Raw genomic sequence first — 25,914 nt, forward strand, 5'->3', positions numbered from 1 at the left:
GAAAACATGCAGGCAATTCTAAAACAAAAATTAAAATAATCTGAGAATTAAAACTTAAAATTATTATTCTGCTTAATCACTTTCTGAGATAATACAAAACATTTTTTACATGTTAGAAAAAATGTTTTAAAAAATTTTAAAGAATGTTAGATTTACACCCTTATACTAGCAATACTGAAATAAGTTTAAATTTTACCTGACATTAAGTTTCTGAAGATTTTCTAACTCTCTTATAGCAGAAGGAAGGGATGTCAGCTGATTATCATGTATCTAAACGTTATTAAAAGACACAGTCAATATCTTAGTCTTATAATTAACCATGAGCTTTGCTATTGTACAATATTCTCTGATGACAGTCTCGTTATTCTAGCTCAAGAGCATAGCTGGGCTATTGGTAATTTGTTTTGAGTACAGAAGAGAAAAAGGAATTTGACCAAACTGCTGCTCATAAATCATGAAGTGATAAGAGATCAATTTTAAAATACTACAGTTAAAAAAAAAAACTTCACCTCATTGAGTGGAACTTCAATCTCAAATGAGAGATGACAGGGTCAGAAACTAACAGCCCTCTGATGGTATGATTTATGTCAACATTTCCAAAAAATAAATGAGGAGGGAGACTTCTCTCATGTTCTTACAGAATCATATTGCTTTCAAGGTACAAGGAACCTTTAAGAGAACACTTATGCCAATCCATTCATTTTACAAATGAAGAAAATAAAAACTTCTCTAGAAATCTGACTACATCCAACTTTTTCAGACATGAAATGGAAGACTTTTGATGATCCTAAGTAAAGTATATCAGAAGTTTGTGGATTATGAAATAAACTACTCATGACATGGCAACTAGGTATTAAAAACATAGTCCCTGAATAAACACACAAAAACTTAAGCCCAATAATTTAAGTCAGTCTTGGAGATAAGTTACCAAAAAAAAAAAAACCCAAAAAAAACAAAACAAAAAAACAAAAACAAAACAATATTAAATACTTGCTTTAACACCTCGAATAATAATGATGATAAAAATAATAGCAAAAAAAAAAAAGACGAGCAGCAGCAACCACTTGTTAAATACCAATTCTGTCTGTAAGCATTAACTCATTTAATTCAAAGAACAATTTTTAAAAACAGGTAGTAGTACTAGTCTCGGTTTATAAATGTGGAAACTGAAGCACAAAGAGGTAACTTTCCCGAGATCACACAGCTATCAAGTGGCAGAGTCAAAATTTGAAGCCTGATGTTCTGACTCTGCACTCTTAACCATTATGCTATGCCGAACACAGTAATTTGTTATTCTTCCTTGCACTCTACCGACTGAACATGGGTCTTCTGTTTCTCAAAGCCTAAATTTAGCTTTAGAGTCTCTTCAGACGAAGATCCATATTTATAATCAGTCAACTTACATCAAGAACAGTCAGTGCAGGAAGGAGTCGGAGGTCATCAGTAAGTGACTGAAGTTTATTGTTTGATATGATTAGTTTGGTCAAATCTGTCTGTTCCCACCATCGCTCAGTAGCACTGAATGAAAGATTCTGATTAGCTTCTTCAGGGGTATCCACATTTATTCTCCAAACACACTGAGGCACTATTTCCACCACCACACCAAAAAAAAAAGAAGGGAAAGAAGTGAGATACTAAGTACATATGTTTATAACAGCTATTCTGCTTATCTACTGAAAAGAAGTTTCTGAAACACTAAAAAAACACTTTCAAATAAATCAAACAAATAGCAATGAATTACAACTACATTACAGTGGAAGTTGACTTTATTCCAAAACAGAATATTGGATATGTATTTTTCATATTAGATCTCACTCTTATCTTCATTCAACTACATTTGCTATATACATTCCCTGCACAGCACATAGTCGTTAGATTACAAGACAAATAAAGAATGGACTCTACCATTATGCTACCATAACAGAGAACGTATGGAAATCAACATTTAAACTAACTCATTTATATCTCATAGCAACTCCATGAGGTAGGTGTTATTTTCACTTTACAGATGAGAAAAATGGGGCACAGAGAATGTATCATTTACCCAGGGTTATATAGCTAGATGGGATTTAAGCCCTGGAAAAACTAAATTGTCTTGCTTCTCAGTGAATATTTGTAAGGTATATCTGACTCTGGTAGCTGCTCTCTATTTTATCTGACGTACAATTTTATTTCTTATCCCATCACACAACATTGTATTATTTCTGTTGCAGCATATACAGCAATTCCTTTGACACTGCAAATAAGACTGTTCAAGATAAATAGAAAGAGTCCAGGCTTATCACTATAACACTTGAAGATCTAGAAAATATTAACTTGCTCTAGTGCTATAGCAGAACTGTTTTAAATAGTCCTTCATTCCTTGATACCAGTAAGACAATATATGGGTATGATCTAGAACTTTAGCTAATATTAATCAAGGCAACCATTGGTTATGCCTTACAGTTACTGACTATCATTTTAAAATGACATTAAATGGAAAGGTGTGGTCAAAGTTTCAAGTTCAGGACACAATCAGGTCGAGCAATCCAATACAATGGTTTTACAGAAGCAAAGCAAAGTTCCTGAAACCCGTTCACTCAAAAAAAATGAGGTACCTATATTTGTATTAGAATAAATTATAAGATCCCTTTCCTATCCTTCTCTATGCCTAAGCAATCTGTATTTCTCTACTCTTCTATCAATCAATCCCCAGCAAATGGGAATAAAACAGAATGAAAATCCACCCATGTTTATGGACAGAGGTTTATTTTTAAAGCAAGGCAAAGAAACAAAAACCACTCTTTCTAACTCTTTGAGCACAAAAGCAGCATAAAATGTATCTTCACTGTTGTTATTATTATTTTGGTGGGTAGATATGGATGACTGAGTGGGAATGAGAAACACACATCAGCCCATCACTAGCATGTGAAGTTACTGACACCAAATGAGTCAACAGAAATGGGTACATTTATGTATTTGACTAAAAATCAATGTTACCCTTAAGCAAAAAAAGTTACAAATGTGCCATACCAGTTTGGGTCACCAACAAAAAGCTCCAGAACAAGAACAACAACAAAAAAAACAAGGCAAGACAAAACAATACAAAACATTTTTTAAAAAGTATGGAAGAAGCTATGTGATATGCACAAGTCTACTCCTAAAGAAAATATGTAGAGCATTGTGCATATATTTTTATCTTAACACCTATACATAGGTACATTAAGACGATTATACTTAAAAGGCAATGTAATAGAAAATATCTTTTTTTGTAAGGAGGAAGGTGGAGAACACAAGAAATTTGTATACAACACAACAAAAATATCTGTTACCCATCAACTACACTAAATGAATGTTAAAATTTTATCATTATTGCTTCAGATATTTTGGTTAACCAAATTTGTCTTTGTAGGAACTATCACGGGATGGATAACTATTGATACCATACTACTGTTATTAAATATGTATCAATTTGCTTTTCCATAAACATTGACTTACTGCTCATTCTTTTCCCCATTGTTTGTGAAATATCTCAATTTCTTCAAGAGTTTATAGCACCAAGATTCATGTCACTTTTCTTCCCTCCCCACAAATATGAAGAACCACTGAAAGGTATATTGTTCTAATTATTGAGGAATTCAGTGGAGCCATCCTAAAAGTAGCTTACCAATTCACAAAACAGAAACTATCAGGTAAAAAATAAATGTCAATAGGCATATAAATGTGAAAAAAATTTACTATGGAGTTAGGTTTATTTGCTTTATGTAATTTTTAAAGTTATATAATATGTCAAATATATACATACATTTAAAAATAGTATAATGAAATAATGCTCCACGTACCCACCGCCCACATTTAACAGTTATCAACTCATGGCCAATCTTGCTCATATATAATCCCATCTCACAATGATCTAAACTACAATCTTAGGAAGATAGAAATGGAGCAACTAAGCCTGTGCACAACTACTGAGCCTGCGCTCTAGAGCCCACGAGCTACAACACTGAGTCCGTGAGCCACAACTAATGAGCCTGTGTTCCACAACTACTGAAGCCCGTGCCTAGAGCCCATGCTCCACAACAAGAGAAGCCACTGCAGTGAGAAGCCCGCGCACAATGAAGAGTATCCCCCCCCACCCCGCTCACTGCAACTAGAGAAAGCCTGCGCGCAGCAATGAAGACCCTAAAAATAAATAAATAAATTTATTTTTTAAAAAAAGGATAAGGGAATATGATGAACAATTTTATATCCATACATTCAACAACTTAGAGGATATGGACAAATTCCCTCAGGGGGTTAAAAAATAAAGCACAACAGCAACAGGAAATCTGAGTAGCCTTTTGAAAGGGTTCCTGGACACAATTCCAGTGTGCATATTGTTCCCCACACAATCAGTTCTCAGACACCCTCCTGGTGTCTCAACTCTGACACTACTAGGGGACATAGAATCAGATTCCACAAGTAAAGGGCTCAGTCCCACAAAACTGCCCTCCATTTCAGAGGCCAGTCACAAGCCCAGCTTATTACCAGTACTTCTGATCAACTGGCTATAAAGCAGAGGTTCCCACGACTCCCTCCTTGGGTTCAGTTAATTTGCTAGAATGGCCCACAGAACTCAGGAAAACCCATTTACTCATTAGATCACAGATTTATTACGAACAATATTAAAGGATACAAACCAACAACCAGATGAAGAGATACACAGGGCAAGGTCTGAAAAAGGGAGCTTCCATCCTTGTGGAGCTCATGGTCTGGCACAATGGCACATGGGAGCATACTGGTTCCCTAATGTAGAAGCTCTCAGAACCCTCTCCTTTTTTGGTTTCTACAGAGGCTTCATTACATAGGCATGATTGATTAACTCATTTGCCATTGGTGATTGATTCAACCTCTATCCCCTCTCTCCTCCCCAGAATCAGGGTTTCTGATTCTGATTCTATCTGTGGTTAGTTCTCCTGGCAACCAGCCTCCATCCTTAGGTGTTTTGCAAAAGTCACTTTCATTAACATAAACTCACTTGTGGTACTAAAGTCTTGTTAACAAGACACCATTTAACTTTTATGGCTCTGAAGCAGTTTTTTGGGGGGGGTTTGTTTTTGTTTTTCAGGAACTGAGGACAAGAAACCAAATATTATAACAAAGGATGCTCCCATTGATCTTATTCAGGAAATTCCAAGGGTTTTGGAGCTGTGGGCCAGGAACTATGGATGAAGACCAAATATCTCTGAGAAATATATTTTGGTCATCTGAATGACCAAATATATATATTTCTTATAAATCACAATAACGTACATTGTATCTATCAAAGAAATTAAACTTGTTATTTAAAACATTCCCACAAAGAAAACTCGAGGCCCAGATGGCTTCACTGGTGAATTCTACAGACATTTAGAGTAGAAACGATACTGATTCTACAGACTGTTTCAGAAAATAGAGGAAAGAAAAATTCCCAGCTCATTTTATAAAGCCAGCACTACTCTGATACCAAAATCAAAGACATTAAAAGGGGGGGAGGAAAAAGCCAAAAACCAAAAACCAAATCTAAACATCATGATCAAGTGAGTTATATAAGGAATGCAAGGCTGCTTTAACATTTGAAAATGAATCAATGCAGTCGACCATATTAACAGAAAAAGAGTAACACAATATGACTCTCAAGGAATGAAAAAAAAAAAGCATCTGACAAAATTCAACAATCATCCAAGATAAAAACTCTCAAAAAACTAGGTATGAAAGGGAACTCCTTCAACCTGATAAAGGGTATCTTTGAAAAACCTACAGCTAACAATATACTTAATGGTGAAAAACTCAGTGCTTACTCTCTAAAATTGGGTACAAAGTGAGGATGCCCATTCTTACTGTGTCAATATTTTACTAGCAGTTCTGACTAATGCAACAAGGCAAGAAAAATAAATAAAAGCCATTCAGATTGAAAAGGAAGAAGTAAAACTGTCTCTATTAGCAGACATGAACATCTGTATAGAAAATCCTAAGAAAGCTACAAAAAAAGTTATATGTAATGAGTTTAGAAAGGTCACAGACTTCAAGCTTAATATACAAAAATCAATTGTGTTTCTACATATTAGCAATCAGTAACTGAAAACATTCTTAAATGCTTAAAGATTTACAAGACATAACATCTAAAACCATGAAATACTCAGTGTTAAATTTAACAAATATATGCAAAATCTATGGTATGAAAATACAAAATATATGAAAGACCTGTGGTTTTTGCTGTGAAAACTTCAAGAAGGTCTAGATAAGTAGAGAAATATACCATGTTACAGTTTGAAGACTCAATATTTTTAAGATGTCACTTCTCAAAGTGACTTATAGATTCAGTACAATCCTAATCAAAATCCCAGAAGGCCTTTCTGTAGAAACTAACAAGCTAATTCTAAAATGTATACTGAAATGCAAAAGAACTAAAATAGATTAAACAATTTTGAAACAGAAGAAAGCGACAGGACTTAACAGTACTTGATTTTAATTTTTACCATAAAGCTTATCAAGACAGTGTGGTATAAGGACAGACATATAGACCAACAGGAAAAAAAAAAATGAGTTCAGAAAAAATTCCAGGCAATAAAATAACGTCAATTAATATTCAACAAAGTTGCCAAAGTAATTTAATAAGAAAGGAATAGTCTTTTCAACAAATGTTTGTATAGATAAAAAATGAACCTCAACCTTTACCTTGTGACACACTCTAAAATTAATGCCAAGTAGAGCACAGACTTAAATGTAAAAGATAAAACTATAAAGCTTCTATAAGAAAGCAGAGGAGAAAATCTTCACAGCCTTGGGATGGATAAAATTTCTCAGTATAGAAAAAGTATAATCATAAAAGAAAAAAATGGATAAATTGGACTTCATCAAAATTAAAAAATCTTATGTTTTTCTAAAGAAATTGTTCAGAAAATTAGGCAAGCCACAGACTGAGAGAATATATTAGATAGATACCAATATAGATACACAATATATCTGAAGACTTGCATCCCCAGAATATAAAAAGTCTTATAACTCAGTAAGACAAACAGCCCAATTAATAATAGACAAAAAATCTGAACACTTGGCAAAAGATATACAAAAAACTAATGAGCAGTTGAAAATATGCTCAACATCATTAATCATCAAGGAAATGTAAATAAAACCATAAGGAGATACTGTAATACAACCATAAGAATGGCTAATGTTAAAAATAATGACAATACAAAGTGTTGGTAATGATGTGTGGCAACTGAATCTCTCATGTTACTAGGGACAAACAGTTTAGTGAATTCTTATAAAGTTAAATATGCATGTATTATTATATGTCCAGCGATTCCACTCTCAGGTATTTAACTCAACAGAAATGATAACATATGTCTACACAAAGACTGTACTTGAAAACTCATAAGCAGTTTTATTCATAATAGCCAAAAGCTAAACCCAACTCAACAGGTAAATGGATAAACAAACTGAAATACATACATACAATGGACTATTACTGTTCAACAATAAAAAGGAACTACTTCTGTAAACAATATGGATGACCCTCAAAAAACGTTATACTAAGCAAAAGAAGCCTAACACGGAAAATTTGCAAATGTATAATTCTATTTGAACTAAATTCTAGAAGAGGCTAATCTATACAGACAAAAAGCAGACCACTGGTTCCATGGAGCTAGCAGTGGGGGTAGACTGACAGCAAGGGGAACTTTTCAAGTACTGGAAATGTTCTTTATCTTGATTTTGTAAAGGTTACACAACTGTATATATTTGTCAAAACTCATTAAACTGTACACTTAAAATGAATGTACATACTGTTTGTAAATTATACCCCAATAAAGATAACTAAAGATAAAGAGTGAAAATTTTTAAAATATAGATGATGTAATATATCAAGACAATCTTATGAATGCATATGTACACATATGTACATATGTGAATGAATAAAAAAATTAAAGTGTATATATGTGTATGTGTATATATATGTATACATACATACATACATATATATGTATACATATACATATATATGTTTCTCACAGGGTAGATAATACCCTTAAGCAGCATTACCCAACAGAACTTTCTGCAATGATGGAAATATCCTGTATCTGCCCTATTCCATATGGTAGCAACTAGCTGCATATGGCCAATGAGCACTTATAATGTGGCTAAAGTGACTGAAGAACTTGATTTTTAATTTTATTTAACTTTGGTTAATTAAAATTTAAATAGCCATATGTGACTAGAGACTTCCACAAGGGATGGCATGACCCTTAACAAACACTGAAAAACGATTTCTTTACATGTTTTTTTTGGCAATTCATTCCTTCTTCCATTGACAACAGCTAATTACAGAAATAGGGAGTCACAAATGGGTTGACAGCAGAGAACTGTCTAATTTGAGGAAGATACAAGTGGGTAGGTGAAGAAACAGAGAAGAAATAAAAAACACATCTAAAATGGTGTTTACATGGCTGAATAAAAGAATGTGTAGCCAGTAAACTATAGGAGCAATAAATCATGAGATTTAAAAAAATTTTTGGACTCCTTTGGACAGTTTCATAAATATAATGATCATGCACAGTATACAATAATAACTGTTTACTTAAGGCAGAAAATCATACCCATTAAAGTCTATATTTAGTCTAAGTTGATTACCATCTTCTAAAAGATTGTAAATATATTCAACTATGATACACAGTATAGCATCATGGACATACCACTGACCAAAGAGTCAGGGACCTAAGGCTCTGGTTTAAACTGTATAACTAATCAAACTGGCCAGTAACCTAGTATCTCTGGTCCCCAGTTTCCTCGTTGATTAAATGAGAGGGCCCTACTGTCACTTAAATGCTAGAATCCAATAACAGTAGCACAAAAAGGCTTTTGCTAGATGCAGGGTAATATTCTGATAATAGTTTATCTTACAAATGCCATTTACTAAACTGTCTACCCAATTATGAGCACTTTAAAAGAATAAACCGATAGATCAAGTCACTCTGTAAAGGATCCGGGAAAGCTCATTGGTAAACATTCCAATTTTCTCCACAGTAGTTTATGTATGGCCACCAATGGCCTCATTAAATTAAACAAAGAATTCCAAATTGATAAACCATATTATAGTGCCACTTTGAGGCTATCTTTAAAGTTTAACACACACACACACACACACACACACACACACACACACCCCAAAGTAAAATTAAAAGGTTATATGGAAGGCATTAACTCAGTTGCAGCTTTAGGTTGATTCAAAGGAATATATCTTTGTGGTTTAGAACACCTGAACCATTGTTATTTTAGAATGCATGAAGAGAACACTTCTTTCCTGAAGTCCAGGATACTGTAAGAAAAAAGTGAAACAATGTTAAACATATAAAAAGGAAACATGTTTACTAATCACTTTAAGAGAAAAACATGCTTGAATTTATTACATTAACTTGAGGGTACATTCAGTTTTATAGTGAAGACAAGCCTCACTGAAACTATAATTCCATTCTTCCCAGCCTGTATTTTTTCTCTTCTACTCAAGAAAACATATTAAAATGCAAGTGAGTGAACATGATATTAATATAGGGGTAAGTTTAAATTTGCACTAATTTATTAAATAAACTTTGGCATTGGCGATAACTTGGGATACACATCCCAACAGGTTAAAATACTAACATTTAGAAATATATCAACATATCAAGAAATAGGAATGGGATTTTCAATTAACTGTCAAGGTCCTTGTTTTATAATCTAAACAAGTAGACTTCCCTGGATTTCAGTATACTAAAAATTAAATGTTCACCTCAGATTTTACCATTACATATGGATTAAGGCACTTTTCTCGTGTTTTCATTTCTAAGAACTGTTTAAGAATTAGCTTGTTTTTTGGGCTTCCCTGGTGGCGCAGTGGTTGAGGGTCCGCCTGCCGATGCAGGGGACACAGGTTCGTGCCCCGGCCCGGGAGGATCCCACATGCCGCGGAGCGGCTGGGCCCATGAACCATGGCCGCTGAGCCTGTGCGTCCGGAGCCTGTGCTCCGCAACGGGAGAGGCCACAACAGTGAGAGGCCCGCGTACAGCAAAAAAAAAAAAAAAAAAAGAATTAGCTTGTTTTGATGATCTACTCACCTGGAAGCATATCTTTCTGGAATTATTTGTTATAAAACCGATACTTTGGTTAATTCTCATTAGCTTTTTAGAATATAACAGTAAATTCCATTAAGACAATCAGGAGTCAAAATACAGAGTTAAGCTAAATAGTAAAGCAGAACATGGTTAATACAGATTTAAGGATGGTTATTTAAAATCTTAGTAAACATATGGTTTGTGTTACACTTTTTATCCTGTCACAACAAACTGTACAAACTGAACATGGCAAATTTTCATTACCCTAAAACAGACAACATGACATCTTGAGGCCTAGAAGCCTTAGACCTATTTACTTAATTCCACAAACAGAAACTAACCAAACTGCTCTCTTCAAGATAAGGAATGATAGCCTTACACCCATATTTCTCTTTCAAATAATATGGTTTCCAAACTAATTTAATTGGCTTATTTAATAAATTATCCACTTACCAATGTTCTTGTCACTTCAATAGTGTGGTTTCCTTTAGAATTTACAGCATTCTTTTGTTCCAAACACTGGCCCCTCTTACTTTCACTAAGTTTTTGATGACTCACTCAAAAACATTCCTACACTACTGTTCTGCCATGGTCATGCAAGCACGAGGCAACAATCAATATCTCCTTTACAATTCTACTTTCATTTTATCTGGTCCAATGAAAAAGAGCTGCAAATATCTATATTGAACAAAAGATAATATATTCCCACACTGCTGCTCATAAAAAGAACTGTCACTTAAAATTTCCAGAATATTTCTAATGTTCTTCTTTGAAGTTTGTTATTATTAGTTATTTTGTTTGGGTATACCTTTCTAAGTAACTTATAGAACTGACACTCAGAATGATGACTCTAAAACTGCCAACAATATTTGGATATTTAAATTAATCACAATATTCATAAGACAGACTATTATCTGATTATTTTAATGACTATTTTTCAAGTGTCCCTGAAAAATGTACAAATAGAAGTCAAAAAAGCAGAACTCAGTACAATTCCAAATTTGTTAAAAATAAAAAACAGAAAGTAAATTAAATATATTCACACACACACAAAAAAAAAAACTATAAAAGAAAAACCTCCAAAATATCAACAGTGATAACCGTAGATGGTTATTTTCATTTTTTATGCTGTATATAGATTCTACTTTTTCTATAGTAGACATATTGGTTATATAAAGAGGAAAATAATAAATAGTATTTTTACAAAAGAACTAGGACGTAGTTCTTTTGCAAAGGAACTAGAAAAGAAAGCGTATCTAAAAACCCTCAAGAGTACACAGATTTCAGTTACAGGTAAATATTTATCTGCACTGTACGGGTACCAGTTAACAACCCCATCTAGTTAATAAAATGCCTCACAGCTCTTAGAAGTGACCGCATTAAGAAGAATCCATTTCAGGAGGCCAACACTTAAGAATAAGAATCAATAGAATTTTGGTGGGGAGGGATAAATTGGAAGATTGGGATTGACATATACACACTATTATATACAAAATAGATAACTAAATAATAAGGACCTACTGTATAGCACAGGGAACTCTACTCAGTACTCTGTAATAGCCTATATGGGAAAAGAATCTAAAAGAGTGGATATATGTGTATGTATAACAGATTCACTTTGCTGTACACCTGAAACTAACACAACATTGTAAATCAACTATACTCCAATAAAAATTTTAAAAAAATTAAACCAAAATAAAACAAGAAAAAAGTAACAAAATGGAAAGAATGAAAATATAGATTTAAACTCAAATGTATCAATAATTATATTAAATGTAAACAGATTAAATGCTGTGATTAAAGGAAAAAAAGATTATAGCAACCATGCTACAGGAAGGGCTGAATTACCTTTCCATTCTTACAACAGAAAATGATATTGCAAAACCACTGTCATATGAAGAAGTGACTAAAGAATTTGATGTCAAAAATGTAGGAAAGCATTATAGAAATCATGCCCTGTATATAGCTGTTAGATAGTAAAAAATATGTATTGTCCTTTCTGAAAATTGGAATGTTTTTGGTATTTGTTAGCTTTAAATTTTTTAAAAATGTATTATGATTTCTTTCAAAATAAAAATCCACATTTGCTCTTAAAAAAAAAGAATCAACAGAATTTTAACTGTTTTTTGTTATATACACCAAAATTAAAGGCTAGGTTCTATTTTTCCAATTTAGAAACAATTGACATGACTGCACTTTACAAATACATTTATATAATCATATAAATATAAAGGACGAAAGAAAGACCTGGAGTATACAGTCCGCCCTCTGTATCCTTGGGTTCCGCATATGCATATTCAACCAACTGCAGATCAAAAATATTCAGGGAAAAAAAAAATTCCAGAAAGCTCCAAAAAGCAAAACAAAGGCACTCCTAGGTTTGTACCCAAATGAATTGAAAACTTATGTCCACGCAAAAACCTGAACACAAACAGCAGCTTCATTCATAATTGCCAAAAACTGGAAGCAACCAAAATGTCCTTCGAAAGGTGAATGCATAAATAAAATGGTACATCCATACCATAGAATATCATTCAGTGTTAAATGAAATGAGCTATCAAGCCATGGAAAGACATGGAGGAACCTTAAATGCACATTACTTAGTGAAAAAGGGCAGCCTGAAAAAGCTACATACTGTATGATTCCAATTATATGACATGTTGGAAAAGACAAAACCATAGAAAGAGTAAAAAGATGAGGGGCTGGGACTTCCCTGGTGGTGCAGTGGTTAAGAATCAGCCTGCCAATGCAGGGGACACGGGTTCGAGCCTTGCCCAGGAAGAGTGCACATGCCGCGGAGCAACTAAGCCCACGCACCACAACTACTGAGCCTCAGCTCTAGAGCCTGCGAGCCACAACTACTGAAGCCCACGCATCTAGAGCCTATGCTCCACAACAAGAGAAGCCACTGAGATCAGAAGCCCTCACACCACAACGAAGAGTAGCCCCCGCTCTCCACAACTACAGAAAGCCCGTGCGCAGCATCGAAGACCCAACACACCCAAAAATAAATAAATAAATAAATAAATTTAAAAAAATAAAAAAGATGAGTGGCTGCCAGGGCTTCTGGAGAAGCACGGTAAGGAATAAATAGGTAGGGCTCAGGTGATTTTTAGGGCAGTGAAAATATTCTATATGATACTGGAATGGTAGATACATGACATGCATTTGTCAAAACTCATAGAACTGTATAAGACTAAGAGTGAACAGTAACGTAAATAATGGACTTTAATTAATAATGACATATCAATATTGGCTGATCAATTGTGACAAACGTACCACATAATGCACGATGTTAATAATAGGGGAAACTATGAGCTGGGGAGAGAGGGTATATGAGAACTCTCTGTACTGTCTGTTCAACTTTCTGGAATCCTAAAACTGTTCTAAAAAAACCTTAAAGTACGGTTGCTCGGGGGGAAAAACGATTTGCTATTGTTGTTGTTGTTAAAGTATAGGATTCCGAAAAGAGACAGGAGGCTTTATTGTAGACACTTAGGGGCAAGATTTCAAAAGACTTTTTTTGTTTGTTGTACTAAGAACTTTATGCTGAATCTTGTGGGCTACTGGGAGTCATTAAATGTGAATGACATAGTAAGATCTTTGTTTTGGAAAGATAATTCTTGGTAATGACACTGATTTAGAGGGTGAGATTTAAGACAAGAAATTCAGAAAACCACTTAGGAGGCTATTGCAACAGTAATAGCAATGGCCAATTTTTACCATGTACTTTTTATGTACCAGGCCTTTTTTGTGTATAATCTCATTTAAACCTTAGTAGGTCCTATTCCTACTATCACATTATAAATGAGAAAATAAAACACAGGGAGATTAAGCATCTGAAAGTTACATGAGCAAAGATATGGAGATAAGAAACATGGCCCCATACTGGACTACAAATAGTTCAGAATTACAGCAGTTTGGATATCAAAGGCTGAGAGACAACAGATGAAGTTGAAGGCTACAACTAGATTAAAAAACACCTTTTATACTATGATAACAAGAATTCCTTTTTTATATATAAGCTATAGATACCATGTGCCTCTTCCATTTACATCTTTTGTCTCTTATGAAATATTGTACCTTCAACATAATTTGCTGAGTACCTAGTATGTGCCAGATATTATGTTAGGCTTTGTTTATACAATAATGACCTAAACAGCCCTGATCCATGTCATCATGAAGCTAGGAGTCAAAATTCATTTGCTCCCTGAAACTTTAATAGACTAAACCATCTGGATCCAATCCATAAGTACATTCCAGCACACACTTAGTATTTGGGAGTACTCATTCATTTACTTATTCCTTCCACAAATGTTTAATAAGAATCTACTATGTACTAAGCACTATTTTGAGTGCTAGGGACACAACAATTAATAAAACAAAGCTTCTTGACCACATACAACTAATACTCTAGCGGAGGAGAGAAGACAATAAACAAATAAATACATAATATAAATTCTGATAGTAATAAATGTTATTAAAAAAACAGAGAATACATGTTAGCAATGGTATTTAGATAGGGTAGTTAGGAAGGGCCTATCTGAGCAGAGTCCTACAGGAAGCAGAGTGAACCCTAGTCAGGTATCACATAGAAAGTTCCAGGCTTTGGAAAAAGCAAGTGTATATGCACATCTGTAGTTTTAGAATACTAATGTCCCCATTGATTAAAAGCTTTTCTACGTAGAGCAGAGATTTTGTCATATACCCTTTCATTCATTCAGCAAGTATTTGTCTGCACGGTCAACTCTATACATGGCACAATAAAAAAAGCAATCATTACAAGGAAATGGAAGCTTTTAATCCCAGGTAGCCTTAAACCTAAATATAAGTAGAGGAAAACAGAAGGAATGCCATAATCTCTCTCTCCCACTCCCTCCCATATACAACAGAAAATCAGAAGAGCATCTGGCTATTATTCATTCATGGTGTCCAGATTTGTGCTTTTTATCTTTACTAGATTTTCAGGATGGCCCCAAATTCACTCTGTATGGCATCCACCTTGATCTTCAATTTAGGATTATGTTCATTATTCCTTGTATTTAGGATTCTGTCCAGTTGCACACAGAAAAGGGTCTTGATAGAGAACAGTGGCATTCACTCTAAGTTCACAAAGGAGCAGATAAAATACAGAATTTTAGCGCTGATAACTGCCCTAAGTGATTAAATTAAGAGGAGGAACAGAGGGCCAAAGAAACAAAGCATGTGCCCATCACTTGATAGCTAATTTAGTCAAACATTATGTTGTTCATTCCACAGAATGTAGGAATCCCAGAAAGCGCCCCGTTTAAATTTTGACCGTATTCCCAGCACATTCCCTGCACCAGACACTCCTGGAGCGAAAGGAGGAACCGAACGAGCTGACCGAACCAGTGGAAATGTTATGAGTGCCTGAATTCGAGCACCGGGATCCTCGCTAGGAGCCTGGGCCAAAGGCGGCCAAACCCAGGCCAGAGGAAAGGGAGGCTACGTGGGGCAAGTGCTTTCTGCCAGGTCGCACAATCGGGTCGTACCTCTGGATCTTACCTTCACTGAGGTTGCGGCCCGACAGGTTTAACTGCCCGCTCTTCCTCGCCGCCTTTAATAGCCCCTGGGGTACGGAGGCACCGCAGTCTCTCCTCTCAGCTCGGAACCCCGCTCGGGGATCCCGCCCAGCTACTCCCTTCAGCCGCGACATGTTCAAACCCGGGTGTTTAGAAGCAGAGCCCTGCCAGTGACGCTTAAAGGTGGCGCCGCGGAGCCGCCCAGCCCCTGTCGGGAGCGCGCGCTCCGTGCGCCGGGCCTTCGCTCTCGGCGGCGCTGCTCGGATGTCGTCACCGCCAGCGTCTGGGGCAGGAGGACCGAGGGGCCCTTCCCGTTGCCGGTGTCGGCCTTGTGTCTTGGAAATTACTTCGCTCAAGTAAGTGCGTTTAACGGGCTGAAGAGGGGGTTTGAATTTATTGTGGGCACTATTACTGCGACTCCAACCTTCTCTTCTGTGTTCCCGCGGCGGCGAGGGTGTCAAGAAAGGATAACCTTCTCTGCTCCCCTCGCCTGGCCGGAACGTGGGCCTTGACTAAAACTTGAGACCTGGGCGCGGTCTGCAGCCTCTCTGGACCCCTGCCTGTTTGTCGCTTTTGGTGCTGGCGCCAGACCTCCATTCCGCGTAGGAAGTAAAACCAATTTCTGTTCTTCGGGCCTATACTCCGACTCCTAGCCTTAGTGCACCTCGACTGTTGTTGTGTGGAATTTGTAGCCCAACATAGGAGGTAGTGTGAAATGGAAGGGTTGGCAACAGAGAAGGAAACACAAAAAAAGAAAAGAAAAGAAAAGCTTCATAATGAATGTTCTCTCTACCGGATGGTTTAGGGAAGTCAAGTGGAAGCGCAAGCTTGAGTGTAGCGAGATTTATTGGATTTTGGAGCCCGAGAGCTACGAGTTCGAATGCCAACTCCTTATGTAGCTTACAAACTGTGTAACTTTAGGAAGTTTACTTGACAGCTTTTAAAGCTCACTCCTTTTTCATTAATTTAGGGTTAATCATTACTATTTCATTCGGGTTTTTTGAAATAATTAAGCGAAGATGAAGTTTTAAATATTGAGAGCTTGGTGAGGAAACGGATTCCATCCAGTTCAGAATGGAAGATGAAAATTTTGTGCAGTAAGTCGTATATCTTGGACAGTTAGTTTCTGCCTGAAATATACAGCTTTAGTGAGTCATTCAATAAGTAATTAATAACTCATCCTCTTTAGTATTGTCCTGGGTGCTAGACTTTTCTTTTGCCTAAAGTAATTTTGTTTTAAAAAGCATATACCGGGAGATATCCTTTTAACCCCCATCAGCTCGGCTGGGGATCATTAGGATAATTAAAAGGTAATATGACGGCCCGCTAACAAATTCTGCAGTGCACACGGTTTTGCCTGAGTCCACGTTCTTGCCAACCGTAAAATCAGGTTTCTAAATCCCCACCCCCTCGATTATTTTTCTTCTTAATTCTCTGGAGTCCTTTGCATTGAAAGTGAACGGCAGAAAACTACCAGTAATTACACTATCAAACAAGCAGAGTGGGTTTTAAAGCCAGGAACATAGCAGTTTTTGCAAGGTCACTAATAAACACCCCCCCACCCAAGTTTGTCTTGACAATAATCATTATAGTTACCTTACTGGGCCCTAAGTATCAGGCTCAGTGCTGATAATACCTCTTTTACTATCTCTTATTTAGCACAAGGATCAGTTTTACAGGTGAAGAAATTGAGGCTAAAAAGGATTAAGAAACTTGCCAAAAGTCATAAGTTTCTATAAGTGGTACAACCAGGCCTTTGAACCTAGATCTCTCTCTCTCTCTCTAAAACCTTTCTTGTTAATCATTATGATTTCCCTAGTGGCTTTTATTTCACCATTTTCAACTTTTGTCTTCGAACCATTTTTTAGGAAGACTTCAATTATGTTTTAGAAGGTAATTATTTATTAGAGAAAACCCTTTTTCTCTTTTGTAGGATGTAGCAGCCTACCTTTGGAGGATTATTTACTCAAGTATAAAATTTTACAGTAGCCACCTCTCCCCCTACAATAGATTCTTCTTTAGTTCAATTTTTTATTTTAATTATAGGGAAGATACAGTTTTTTGATTTATTGTGTTCTACTTGAAGTTAAATATTTCATTATTGACATTTAATTATAGTATTATGTTGAAACATTGTTGCATTTTGTATGAGAAGCATATCCTGATTAATGGCAGAGTATTTCTGAAAAATCCAAGTGACTGCACTCTTGTGGTAAACTTCAATAGATACGAACCGACATGTATAAAAATTTTATAAGTATATATCTGTAGTACACTGTGTATTGTACCTCTGTAGCAAGTGCAGATTGAACAAGTGAGGGTGAAAATTATTACCTCATGCAATCAGGAAAATCATGTTTCATCTAAAACTCATGCAAACTGAAAGCTTATCAACTTAATTGAGCTTCTTTATGAGAAAGTGTAGTTATATATAGTTATATTCGTGGGAATTAACACTGTATATTCATTGTATTACTTTTGAAAGAATGCATTAAAACAAAAAATCCGAACCTTTTTCAACATGAGCAATGAAGCTAAAGTATTTGCTTTTTTTAAAAAAAAAAGATGGATTATTAAAATAATATGAAATGGATATCTCCCCTGTAGGGGCTGGAGACTACTGCATAGCTGCCATTTGTAACAGAATTTTCCTAGCTACTGTTTATTATATTCATTTTATTAAAGTATGGAAGGTTTCAGTCTTCTAGCTTTGCTAAATGAAAACAGAAAGTGAAGAAACCAAAAATATATTGACCCTAAGAATTGTATCGGCCAAAGAATGCCGTTCTATTTCATAATGGAAAGTATGACTTATCAAAGTAAGATAGCGCAGCTTATCACTACCATTAAAATTTAATAAGATTTTAAAACATGGCTGTGTTATTCTTATGAACATTGCTACATGTTAAATATTTTCAAAGTTGAAAGCTACAATTGGTAAGATGAATTTATTGAGGCAAATTGAGAAATTGTGGCAAAGGAAAATGGCATTAATTTGTGCAAATTTTTGAGCACAATTTTTTTTAATGTCATCAGGAGCAAAGTGAATTTGATTGCAGACATCTCTAGGAAGTTTTCTTTTTCTATAAAATAGGAGATTTAGATTTAGCCTATACTGAATCAGTATAATGTTCACCTTTCAGAACATTGCCTTATCTGTGAGAACTGTTTTATGCTAACGTTATTTATTGAGAGAACATTCTACTTTTTAATACTGTCATTATTGACTGGAGCTGTTGGACCTAACATGTATTGCTTATTAAGTATTCTTTGAGTTGAATTTTTTACATTCTCATATGCTTATTATTCAAAGTTTTCTTTCTATGTTTATCCTTACTCTGTAAATTAGTTGGTTTGAATTATCAGAATTGAGAGCAAAATTATATTGCACATGGACTCGTCGTGTTTTAAATATTCAACGTTAATGGTGCTTTAGTTTCCTTTGAAAATTGCATTTTGCCCATTTGTTTTCCATTTAGGCTTATAACTGCCAACTTAACAGTAGTCAGTAGAAAACATGCTGTTTCCTTGAAGGTAGTACATATTTTGCATATTTATTCATAGTTTCAAATGTGGCTTTGAATTGTATTTTGTTGTCATTGGAGCTTTGTGTGGTAATTTTTTCTGGAGACGGTGCATTTTCATCCTTTGTATGTTGCCTGTGCTTCCCTTTCTTACTTTTGAATCAGGAAGCAGTGAGCTTGCTCTAGGTTTAATATTTGATATAAATGTTGTCTTCTGTTTCTCTCTACTTTCAGTGTAAAAGAATTACAGTCCACTAGCTTTAGGAAAATATTTTTACTTTCCTCTTATAAAAAGGCTTTTACATTGCTGATGTTTTTCACATGAAGTGGAAGAAGTAGGTTTTTTTTTAAAGTTTTTTTATTTTAATTACTTTTAGTTTTTTTTGTTTATAGTCTTAAAAAAAGCTAAAACACAGGTGGTGGTTATAAAGCAGTCGCTTATGTCACTAAATAAAAAGCACTTATGGTATTATTTCTTTTTCTAAAATCAGCTGAAAATATTTCCCATAATCCCTAGTGATTCTTACTCCTAACATTAAATAGCTGTTTTCTTGATCGTTTTTCCAAGATTAATGTGTTGTGTGATTTCAACTCTTTAATTTTAACATCAATTGTATAGGTTTTATGAATTTGTTTAAAGTAGTAAAGTAATACAGAGATAAAATTAGGGCACCAAATCTGAGAATGTACTTCATAATACTATTCTTTCTTTGTGTTAACAGATACAAAACAACTACCAAATGGATCTGTTTAAAGAAAAATCATTTTAATCAAAATCCACTATTTTAAAATTTGACTTTATATCACCCCGCCAACATTTTTTTTTTTTTTTTTTTTTTTTTTTTTTTTTTTTTTTTTTTTTTTTTTTGCGGTATGCGGGCCTCTCACTGTTGTGGCCTCCCCCGTTGCGGAGCACAGGCTCCGGACGCGCAGGCTCCGGACGCGCAGGCTCAGCGGCCATGGCTCACGGGCCCAGCCGCTCCGCGGCATATGGGATCCTCCCAGACCGGGGCACGAACCCGTATCCCCTGCATCGGCAGGCGGACTCTCAACCACTTGCGCCACCAGGGAGGCCCCATTTTTATTCTATTGGATTTGGCTTGCAACTCCATTTGCTCAATACTTCAAAAAGAGACATTAAATAATTATACATGGTAAATGTTCTGTATAAGCAAACGTCCCCAACAGTTTTAATGAGACAAGATATGGCCCCTGAGACTTCATTCTTAGTACCAACTGAAGTTGATATGGGGGAAATAGTAATAATTTGATAGTTTGTTGACATTCACAATTGATAGATTTTTATTTAAAAATTTGATTGTTAAATTTGGAGGTGGAGTATTTATACTCACAATTGCAATTAAGAAAAATGTTAGCTTAACTTTCAAAATACCTTCAAGAGTGTCCACTACTTTTTTTCTACATCATTTTTTTTCCATCCTTTAAAATATCACAGTTACATATGCTTAAGTGATTTTAATGGTACTATTACTGGGGGGGTTGAAATACTAGTGAACATTTAAATACTTGGTCTCCACAGTGCAAATCTGTGAACCCAGAGCTTTTGCTCTTCATCTTTGTAGAGATACATGTTTTGCACTCATCACTAAATTTATCTGCTGTTAATAAAGCTTTGATTTTTTTCCATTATTAGAGCTTCTGACCTTTTTGCTTGTCTTTTGATTCCTAGTTTCCTAAAAAGTTACCTTTCCACCATCTCTTCCTTCCTTCAAAATAATTATTTGATCAATGTCTCCACGTGCTTTAGACTTCAACATGAGCTAATTGTGGCTTGAAACTAACTGCAGTTCATAGTTAAAAGTGGCTGAGATGGAAATTGAAGGAAAAAAGCATTGTGGCCTTTTGCTTTAGCGTGTATCAGAAATTCAGCTTGTTTTGTGTATTTACTAATATTTTGCTTTTTTTTTTTTAATCGGTGCTTTGGTTATTTGGTAGTCTGTTGCTCTAACCCATGTCACAGTACTTTTAAGATTGATCAAGCATATGTGGAGTTGTTTGTCTTTTGAAAATTAGAATAGCAATCTTGTTCTAAAAATATGGAAAAGTAATTGAAGCCTTCCTAGCAAGAGTTTTCCATGAAGCATTTGTGTTTTATCAAAAAAAGAATGTTTTGTTTAGCTGTCATCTATCTACACATGCTATTGGTAAAGTGCTGCTTTAGGAACAAAATGAATATGAAAATCTGAAATCTGTCATCATGTTTCCATTGCAGCAGCCTCTTAAAGGAGAAGGAGCATCTAATAATAGTATACTTCACATGTTTACTACCACTTACGAAGTATTTTCACATTTGACAGTAATGCTCTAAGGTTAGACCAGAAGTATTATTGTTATTATTCATCTGTTGAAGAGAAGAGGACGTGGAACACAGACTTTCTTGTAATGGTATAAAGCATTTGTTGAGTACCTATGTCCTGGGCACTGTGCTAGGTATTTCATATCCATAATATTTCTAATCTTAAAAACTTTAAGTGGTATCGTTATCTCCATTTTTCACATAAGGAAACTGAGGTTCACATTGCCTATTACAGTAGTTGAGAACATGCATAGGGGAATGGGAATGAGGGACTTCTACTTTTTTACACTCATATAGTTTTAATATTTTACATTTTGCATTTATTATTTTATAATCTTTGTAAAAAAATATGCCACCAAAAGCCTATATTAAAATGTGGGATCTTAAGTAAGAAACTCCTCTTACTGTATAAATTAACTCTTTTGATTGATATCTTTCACGTAAATGATGAAGTAGTAATAGTCCAAGATACTAGCCTAAAATAGAGTGATGGTATAAAATGGAACACAGTTGAGGTAAACATTTTTCAAACTGAAAGTTTTTAAATTGTAGATTAAGGATAATAATAGTAGTTGATATTTATGTTTTCTAAGCATTTGTATTCTCACTTCATCCAAAAAACAACCCAGTGAGTTGGAAATTATTATTATCCTCATTGTTCAAATGAGGAAATTGAAGCACAAAGTAGTGAGCCAAAGATTGCAAATACCTTAATTGGTGGCAGAGCCCCTTTGGTTTGACTCTAGGCCTGCATTCTTAATCACTGTAGCACTTCTTAAGTGTTGTGAGGATTAAAGTGCATTTTAAAAGCATTCAGCTAATGTAGATCATCAAATTACTGAGTTGAGTACATTTTCGGTTTTACCAGTTTCATGACTCTTTAGAAATAATTTTCCTTCATGATGAGAAAGTTAATTTTACAGCGTAAGGGGAAAAAGAGCTCAAATTGTGCAGATGTCTAATTCCTTGATCAGGGAAAACTCTTTAGTATTAAAATGCTTGAAACTATTTACTTAGAATAAAGATACATGTAAGTACTGGATTTTTTTTCACTTTTTTTTTTTTTTTTTTTTTTAAGATTATGAAGCAGTCCCTCAAATGGCCTTTTCTCAGTTGAGACTAAAATAATCTCATATAACATAGAGGATATTAGTGAGTAGTCAGTACCTGGAGCTTTCCCCTGCAAATATTTCTGTTGACCCTATTCAATCCAAACACCAATAAATCTGTTACAAATAAATTGATTGTGATTGTATGGACCACAGCTGAGAGTACTGTGTGTATGGCTATAGGCAACAGTATCCTAATGCTCTAACTCCTTTTCTCTCTATGTTAATCATAAAAACAAACTTTGAAAAATAAAATGAAAAATACAGATTTTTGCCTACAGTTTCAAGGTGTTCACAGACCTTATGCTGTCAATTTTAAAATGTAGATATAGAATTTCTGCTATTGACAGACAATATAAGTTAACAAAACAAGTATTTGGAAGTAAGTAGACTTTTTCTGTTCTGGTGTGTGTCCGTCCATCATTCTGTCCATTAGCCCCCTAATGCTGACTTATCCTTTAGTCTCTCCCCTTCATTTTAGATGGAGCAGAAAAAGGAGTGTGGGATTTACGATTATGATTTTAAAGTAGATACTAATCATTATAGAATCATCTAATCAATAGAATTAGAAATAGAGAAATACAGTTATCTAATTTGCAGAAGTAGAAAAACAAAACAGATCTGCAGGTAAGTTTTGTTTTTTTTTAAAGTTATGGTTTGTAAGCAGCGATTTATTTCCCATGTTTTTCTTACTGCTTTCTATAGCTATGGGGGGAAAATGTATAGCCAAATACTTTGAGAGTTTCTCAACCAAACTTCCTTGTAAATCTAGCAAATGCATTCCTGCCTTCATTCACCAAGCCTTTGTTGAGTAGATTGTGTAAGGCATTTTTAAAGCTTCTAGCACACAGATGATACCAGTAAGTTTTTGTCAAGTGCTTACTTTGTTCCAGTAAAATATTGTTGGATATCAGAAACACAGAGATGAATACTTTGCCTTCCCTGTCCTCAAAAAGTATATTCGGTAGAGGGAAAGAGCTGCTTAACAACTAATTTGGTAAAAGACCTGTTGCTTGTGCAGATTTGCAAAATTGTGTCAATTTACGGCAGCGGTCCCCAACCTTTTTGGCATCAGGGACCGGTTTCATGGAAGACAGGTTTTCCACAGACCGGGGGTGGGGGTCTGGGGGAGGTGGTTTCAGGATGATTCAAGCACATTACATTTATTGTGCACTTTATTATTATTACATTGTAATATATAAGGAAATAATTATACAACTCACCATAATGCAGAATCAGTGGGACCCCTGAGCTTGTTTTCCTGCAACTAGGTGGTCCTCTCTGGGGGTGATGGGAGAAAGTGACACCTGACGTTTGTTGCTTATGTCCAGTCTACTCTGTAAGATGCAGCTTAATTCTCACTTGCCACTCACTGATAGGGTTTTTTTTTTTTTTTTTTTTTTTTTGCGGTACGCGGGCCTCTCACCGTCGTGGCCTCTCCCGTTGCGTAGCACAGGCTTCGGACACGCAGGCTCAGCGGCCATGGCTCACGGGCCCAGCCACTCTGCGGCACGTGGGATCTTCCTGGACCGGGGCACAAACCCGTGTCCCCTGCATCGGCAGGTGGACTCTCAACCACTGCGCCACCAGGGAAGCCCAGGGTTTTGATATGAGTCTGCAAGCAATTGACTTATTATGGTCTCTGTGCAGTCAAACCTCTCTGCTAATGATAATCTGTATTTGCAGCCACTCCCCAGCGCTAGCATCACTGCCTCAGCTCCACCTCAGATCATCAGGCATTAGATTCTCATAAGGAGTGTGCAACCTAGATCCTTCTCATGCGCAGTTCACAGTAGGGTTTGCACTCCTATGAGAATCTAATGCCGTTGCTGATCTGACAGGAGGCGGGGCTCAGGTGGTGATGCGAACAATGGGGAGCGGCTGTAAATACAGATGAAGCTTTGCTCCCTTGCCTGCCTCCTGCTGTGCGACCCGGTTCCTAAGAGGCCATGAACCCGTAGTGGTGTGGCCTGGGGATTGGGGACCCCTGATTTAGAGGACTCTACAATCTTTTTCAGTAGTGTGAACAAAGGTGGCTAACAGTAACAGGTAAGTTGACTTACCCAACTGGGAACATGGTGTCCAGTGGGTAGAGTTATTGTACATACCTATGGCTATTCTATCTTTTAATTAAAGAATTTCCATTTAAATACATGAGGTCTTTTTCTTTCCCTTAGAAATGTCTTTATTGCAGTTGTTCTTTTTCCCAGTTTTATTGAGATATAATTGACATACAGCACTGTATAAGTTTTAAGTGTACAGAATCACAATTTTACTTACCTTTATCTTGAAATGATTACAACAAAGTTAGTTAATATCCATCGTCACATATAGATAGAAAATAAAAGAAAAATTTAAAAAAACTTTTTCCTGGTGATGAGACTGCTTAGAATTTATTCTCTCAGCAACTTTCATATATATCATACAGCATTGTTAAGTATACTTATGTCATACATTATATCGCAAGTACTTATTTATCTTATAACTGGAAGTTTGTACCACTTGACCACCTTCTTCTCATTCTCCCTCCCCTCACCCTCACCTCTGATAACCATATATCTGATCTCTTTTTCTGTGAGTTTGGTTTTGTTTGTTTCTTTGTTTTTTAGATACAACTTCTTTATCTATTCATCCATCGATGGACACTTTCCATGTCTTGGCTATTGTATATAATGCTGCTATGAACATGGGGATACAGACATCTCAACATGGTGTTTCTGTTTCCATAGTGGCTGCACCAATTTACATTCCTACCAGTAGTACACAAGGTTTCCTTTTTCTCCACATCCCTCCTCAACTTTTGTTATCTCTTGCCTTTTTGATGCTAGTCATTCTAACAGATGTGAGGTGTTTTGGAGTTCCCTGTATATTTTAGATATTAACCCCTTATCAGATATATGGTTTGTACATATTGTCTCCTATTCCATAGGTTGTCTTTTCATTTTATTGATGGTTTTCTTTGCTGTACAGAAGCTTTTTAGTTTGATGTAGTCCCACTTGTTTATTTTTAATTTTGTTGCTTAATGCTTTCTACGTTCAAAATATCATTACCAAGTCCTACATCAGGGAACGTTTTTCCTATGTTTTCTTCTAGGAGTTTTATTGTTTCAGGTGTTACATTTAAATCTTTAGTCCATTTCAGATTTTTGTGAGTGGTATAAGATAGGGGTGTAGTTTCATTCTTTTATACATGAGATCTTTTAGAACCTTGATACTGGAAAGAACTAAAGCTTGTTCATTATGACTGATAGGATTGGTACTGTTTTGAGGATTTGCATCAAGTATTATTTTCTAATATTCTTTGAGAGACTTTCTTTCCAATATCAAGCACTTCTA

At 35.4% G+C, this 25,914-nt stretch overlaps 2 protein-coding genes across 4 annotated transcripts in view; one reads left to right on the plus strand and one right to left on the minus strand.

Moving 5' to 3' along the window:
- LRRC40 (leucine rich repeat containing 40) overlaps positions 1–15,792 on the minus strand; it is a 51,941-nt gene extending 36,149 nt beyond the window's left edge. Inside the window, exons 1-3 of the mRNA XM_060089954.1 lie at positions 15,612–15,792; positions 1,404–1,585; positions 197–270 (exon numbers count right to left, since the gene is read on the minus strand). Coding sequence (XP_059945937.1) covers positions 197–270; positions 1,404–1,585; positions 15,612–15,762 — 407 coding nt within the window. The 5' untranslated portion in view covers positions 15,763–15,792. The remainder of the gene's footprint in view (positions 1–196; positions 271–1,403; positions 1,586–15,611) is intronic.
- A 110-nt stretch (positions 15,793–15,902) lies between these two features.
- Positions 15,903–25,914, plus strand: part of SRSF11 (serine and arginine rich splicing factor 11) — a 55,647-nt gene continuing 45,635 nt past the window's right edge. For 2 of the 3 annotated variants that reach the window (XM_060089956.1, XM_060089961.1), the window contains exon 1: positions 15,903–15,984. The gene's annotated coding sequence lies outside the window, so the exon portion shown is untranslated. The remainder of the gene's footprint in view (positions 15,985–25,914) is intronic. The other variant, XM_060089955.1, reaches the window with a different exon arrangement.

Source organism: Mesoplodon densirostris, chromosome 2, assembly GCF_025265405.1.
Source record: "Mesoplodon densirostris isolate mMesDen1 chromosome 2, mMesDen1 primary haplotype, whole genome shotgun sequence".
NCBI lineage: Eukaryota > Metazoa > Chordata > Mammalia > Artiodactyla > Ziphiidae > Mesoplodon > Mesoplodon densirostris.